Source organism: Fringilla coelebs (assembly GCF_963513975.1).
Source record: "Fringilla coelebs genome assembly, chromosome: 3".
In the NCBI taxonomy this organism is placed as follows: domain Eukaryota; kingdom Metazoa; phylum Chordata; class Aves; order Passeriformes; family Fringillidae; genus Fringilla; species Fringilla coelebs.
In genome coordinates, this window is record NC_140030.1 from 56,995,639 (window position 1) to 57,001,638 (window position 6,000).

The following is a 6,000-nucleotide window of genomic DNA, read 5'->3' on the forward strand; positions in this document are numbered from 1 at the left end:
TGAGCATATCAGAAAATAAACTGCTAATCTGACCGCAGTGCTCTGCCCAAACTACTGTTCAGTGCTGATGTTTGTGCTTTCTTGAATATCTCCTGAATATTTTACATCATTGAGCCACATATATTTAATGTAGGATTTTACCTCAATTTATATATGATGGACTAGAGAGTATCGTGTTCATCCAGTCTGACACTCACAAACAGCACAACACGATCCTTCGGACACATTTCAATCATGTTTTATCTCCACCAGGCAATTTAAAACATTCAGCTTTGATTTTAAAATGGCTAGTGATTGAAAACCAATGACTTTAAGTCATAGGTCATCCCAACGGTTAATTACTTTCACTGTAAGTTATCTGTAAATTATTTCCAGATTTAATTTCTGCAACTTCAGCTTCCAGCCATCAGATCTCATTCTCTATTTTCCCCACAATAGCTGTGTTCACTAAGTACAAACTTATAGCCTGTCATTGGGTCATCTCACAGACATCTCCTTTTTTAGCTACTTACCCTGCAAGGCTTTACAAGTTCACCAATCCCTTAAGTATTCAAACCTCAGTTCTCTGAACTTTTTCAGATCACCAAGTTCTTCAGTAAATTGTGATCTGGACCCTGTGTTCCTGCAGTGATTACACAGTGCCAAAGGGAAACTAGACATCATTTTTCCAGTTCTGGTGGACACTTCCCTCTCTATTTGTCCAAGGATTCTCACAGACATGTATAGAAGCTTATCTTCGGGTTATCATTCAGGAAAACCTACTTCTTTTCTGTCTGGATTGTTTCCAAGGCACTGCCTTGCCTTCAAATATGGCCTGCCTCCTTTTATCCTAATGAGGAATGCAAATCACGTTACATTTGTCTGTATTAGGATTCAACTTACCTAACTGTGAGACATCTATATCATCTCTAGATTTCTCTTGTAACCACTTGAGAAAAATAGGCACTTCTAGATATCTGAATTAGGGTGGATGCCTACTTCCCTCCATTGCCTATAAAAGGAAACTGTGCAGCTTGCTCAGATGCAGATGTCTAAAGTTAGCAGAGAGGAACCCCAGACAGCACATTCACTTGCAGTCAGCAGGCCATGGCATCCAAATTGCATTCAGCCAGTGACATATCCCATTTATTGATCACCCATCACCTTTATCACCCTGTTAAATAATCTGTTATTATTTTCTTCCAAGAAACTGCAAACAGTAATTAACAGAGGGGCAAAAACTGAGTTTAAGGCTCTCCAGCTGAAACACAGCAGCATGGACAGTGTATTCTGTTGATACTTTGAAGTCTGTGTCCTGCATAGATCTTAATTCTTAAAATGTTGGGAGTGTCATTTTTGTATGGTTTCAGTTTCTGAATGAGAGTGTCATGTCAAATATCTTGATAGAGTCCGCCACCAGCACTGTTCTTTACAATCCAAACTGTGCTCACATCAGCCTGTGGTCCTTAGATCAGAGAAAATGAGATGGTTATTTATTTTTAGTCTGAGAGTCTGTGCAAGCTGGATGTAGAGCTTGGACACCTGGGAATTGATAGGGAAGCATTCAAGCCCATTTATTTACCACTTCTCCAAGTAGAGGAACTTGATCAATGTCTTCATGTTTATTTTTTTTGTTTTTACTGGGTCAGCTGGTATCCTTCTTCATGTGTCCAGTGACACATACCCACAGTTGTACAGAAATAGTGGAGGGCTGTAACTAGAGCACCCCTGAATGAAAAGCAGATCCTGACGTGATGCAGAGGGAGACACATTGTCCTTCTGCATTAGCAGCAACAAAGTCAGTACTTAACTTCGTGTCTCTTGTCCCTCACAGGCACTATTCCACTGAAAAACATTGTTATATCACCATGAGCTTTTGTTTTAACTGGTGTACCCAGAACTTGCCTGCTCACCACTGCCTGCTGAGTTAAACCTTGAAATCTCTGCTCAGTTTCCCTTCATGACCTTCCTCTAGGCAAAATTCCCTCTGACTTCAGCATATGTTTTGCTTTACCATTTCCAGATAAAAAATGTTGCAGCAGTTGTACTCACAATCCTTTTAAGTGTCACTTTGAATGATGCTGCTGGCAGTTCTTAGGCATTCCTTTTTTTTTTACAAAAAGCTTCTTTATATATTTATACATATATTTCTCTTATTTTTCTGAGATGCCAACAGAACATATGGCAGTGTACAGCCCAGGGGAATAAAATATTTTAATGATAGCTACCAGAGAATTTTCTCCTTCTGTCTGCCACTAACACCATGGCTAATGAGTGTGCGGCTGGTATGTGACAAGTGATTGGAAAGTCTATTCTCTAGTTTCCCATGTAAACAAAGTGGTTTCTCACAACTGTTGTTCAAGGCAAAAGCAGCCCTACTTGGCAAACAAACCTACCTTTAAGAACATTTGTTGGAAGTGTTTATGCTTGGTTCCTGAAAAGGAGACAAACTGCAGTTGTAGTACAGCAGCACAGTGTACCGACCATGAGGCTGGATGGGGCCAAGCACTAAGGGTGTGCCCCTTTACTCATTTCAAGCACATATTTGGGGAAATACATTCATTCCAAAGGCACAGTATTTGGTCTGTGCACGTACTTTATGGGCATTATGGATAAATGATCAGTGCCAGGGAAGATCTGCAAGCAGGCTGATTTGGGAAACAGCAGTCTTCACCTTCCTAATGGGAGGGAGAGATATGGGAAAGAAGCCCTTTCCAGCTCAGTTTGGCAGTACCAAGCTCCATGTTAGTCCAGACACCAAGATTCCTGTGATGTAGTTTTGCTTTCTCCCAAGAGATCATTCAGGGTGCATACAGAAAACTGCTGGGAGGGGAGTAGGGAGATTACTTTATGTAACCTGTGCAAATATATCTATTTTGATAGGAGGAGACTCGACAATGTCTTCCACCATGGTACTTTCTTGTGTTTACTTTGACTTAATCTGAGATGAGAAACATCTCAGTTTGGAAGGGAAGGGAAGTATTTTCCTATCAGAAAAGTTCTTTAAATCCTTAAAATTTCTTTGATCTATTTAGACCTTTGGAAAGTGAATTCAGGTTCTGTCAACCATTGGTTAATAAGCACAGGTTAGAAAACCTTAATGAGTTGAATGCATTGCCTAGATATAAATCCACAGCATGGAATAGCTTTTTTTTTCAATATAATGATATCTATTTTTATCTAAAATAAATTTTAAAACTACAGCATTTGTATTTGAAAATTTTAAGCTGTCACTAATAACATATCTGTTTTGCACCTGAGTGCTGTCTGACATACAAAAAGTGTGTCTTTCAAGGGATATGCTATTTAAATTTCCCAAATTGTCATTAAACAATATTTTGCTGAAGTGTATAACAGGAGAATCATTTTTTTCTTTTTAGGATAATTGTTTGATGGCACTGCTGCATAATTAAAACATGCTTTTGCTTTTCATAAAAGGTAATTTTCCCATTTTCATGTTATCATGATCTTTGCTGTGCTGCCACAGTCACTTTCTCTATCTCATCCAATTTGTGGTATAAAGAGATATATGTTACCCTGTTGCTCTATTCCAACACCTGAGAGTTCTTTAGATCCAGCATCTGCTCAGTAGGTGCATTTCTCCTATTAGCTAGAATATATCTGACCTACCAAAAATAATGTCAGGGCCATGTGGGATCACAATCATTTGACAAATGGGAATCCTCCCACCCAAGTGTGAAAGGCAAACCCAACACAAATACTTTGTAAATTGAACTAAGAGAGAAGGTCGAAGGAAACAAATGTTCCACTCATCTAAACTCCTCCAGTGGTGGAAAGCACTGAACACTTTGTACAGCATAAGCCATAATGTACTTTGTAAACAATATTCAAATTTCATGAACAAAAGCTTCCTGACAATGATGGAAAGACAGGGAATGCAGATCCCAGACAGACCCATCATGGCCATGTCCTGTCTTACTGCTCTGCTGTGCAATTTCATTATGTCAACAGGCAGCCTATCCCCTCATTACACGAAATGGTATTTGGGTTTTGTTTTGTCTATTTCTAGTAAGAATCAACAATTTCTTCTAATTTCTAACTATGTAATTATATATTCCTCAGGTTACTGCTTTAATTTTTGAGGGTAAGGACAGATGTGCAATTTGCACATACTCTTCTAAGCTTAACCCATGTGCTGCAGAAACTTTGCTATCTGTTTATTGCTATCCTATAACCATCTGCACTGCTCTCCTCAGTCCCAAAGGCAATGCTAAATGCATCTGCACACCTACTGACTTTCTGTTCTTGGCTAACCTCTGATTCCAGTATCAGGAGACATTGCTTGACAGATCACTATTACACTCCAACAAAGCATTTGTGCCTATGCTTTCTGAATATTCTTGCGTTAATCAGTTCATTCAGCTCAAAGTGAACAAAATCTCCTTGGGACATTGTGGTTTCAGGCTTATGACCATACTGTCTTGTTTGGGTACAGCTTATAATAAGACATAATAAGCCTTGTGGCTGAGAAATAACATGATTGTGGAGCATTATCCCCTTCATCTTATCATCTGGGAAAGTGTTTGAAAATGCAAAACCGTGCTGCAACTGAAAAAACTGGCTGGGTAGGACAGCAAAGATGAAGAGCTATGAAATGAAGTTTCTGCACTTAAAAACTTACGGCAGAATAAATGTTACAGCTGATTTTTGAGGGTGTCAGCACAGGAACCCTGTTTCTTCCTGAAATGCTAGGGAAGTAAAAACAGGAGGGAGACCCCGTCCCCCCCACCCTGTATTGCTCCCCTGCATGGACAGGTGCAGGGCTTGCCTGGACTCCCTCCACTCACTCCGGTGAAAGGGCTGACCTGCCCCCGAGCGTGCAGAGCACTGTTGTTAGAGGACAGCAGCTTCTCCTATCTTTCAGACGGCTGATCTTCATAAAGGAAAATGATTTACACAACAGACAACACCTACACGAGCAGTAGGACCAAGGCCTTTTAGGGAAAGTACCACACAAACCTCCATTCAAAACTCAAGCTGGCAGTCCCCGTCCTTGCTCATATGCTCCCCTCTTGCACTTTTAGAAACATAGAAGGCACGTCCCAGGGGTGCCCGGGCTTTGTGGGGCGGTTCTCCCGGGCCCCGAGCATTAGCGATGCGGGCAGCTGCTGCTGCTGGCCACAGCTGGCACTCAGCTCCTGCCTCCTTACCTGCTGCAGCCGGGAGCCGGGAGCGGCTGCAGCCCCGGCCGCGCTCCTCATCCTCCCCTGCTCTCATCGTCTGGCTCTGCTGGCTGAGGTCCTCCGTGCTCTGCCCAGGTACCATCACTGCCCCTTCGCACCTTGGGCGGGAGCACTTCACAGCGCTGCGCTCCTTCCCCGGCCGGCCAGGAAAGGACAGGTTGTTTTCCTCATGGCAACAAGTTCCCGAAGCTGGCTGAAACCAAATGCAAACCACAAAGTGGTTCGTGAACAACTTTGTTGCTATTTCAGAAGGCTTTGCCCTTTGCAGTGACACAGGCTGTTGCTATTCTGGGGAGCCTATTGCAGGCGAGGGGAGGGCCGTCTGTCGGAAGTATTGCTTTTGCCTCTAACAAATAGTTGAGACATCAGACATCTATCCATGCACAGCTCCATGCACATTCCTTACCCATTCACTTACAGGGTCTCTCTCTCTCTTTTTCCCCGTCCCTCTTTTCCTCCTCTCCCTGTGTTCATACGCACAGGTTTTTAGCAGAGAAGGCACACTGAAGGGGAGGGTTTGGAGTGTTCACTCTGTCAGCTAAAGTTAGGGCACTGAGCACACACACACACAGCATCGCTGCATTCTTGTAACTTAAAAGCAAATTATAGTGAGAAGTAGTGGAGAGGAAAACAACCATGACAGCTCCTTGCAGCCTGTGATAGTAGGAACCAGGACTTTACATGGCAAAGATGCACATGATATTTTACAGACAAATGCAGGGCAAGCCACTCTCTTTCCCATGACAATTATTTGAGCCAAAGACTTGATTTTGATCGCTGCTGGGAGTCACTCCATCCTTACTTACTTCTGTGGCAG

The 6,000-nt window shown here is 42.3% G+C and overlaps 1 protein-coding gene across 1 annotated transcript in view; it reads right to left on the reverse strand.

The window, feature by feature from the left end:
• The window catches only part of SLC2A12 (solute carrier family 2 member 12), a 30,275-nt gene extending 24,994 nt beyond the window's left edge, over positions 1–5,281 (reverse strand). Inside the window, exon 1 of the mRNA XM_084203303.1 lies at positions 5,151–5,281. Coding sequence (XP_084059429.1) covers positions 5,151–5,265 — 115 coding nt within the window. The 5' untranslated portion in view covers positions 5,266–5,281. The remainder of the gene's footprint in view (positions 1–5,150) is intronic.
• Positions 5,282–6,000: the final 719 nt, after the last annotated feature.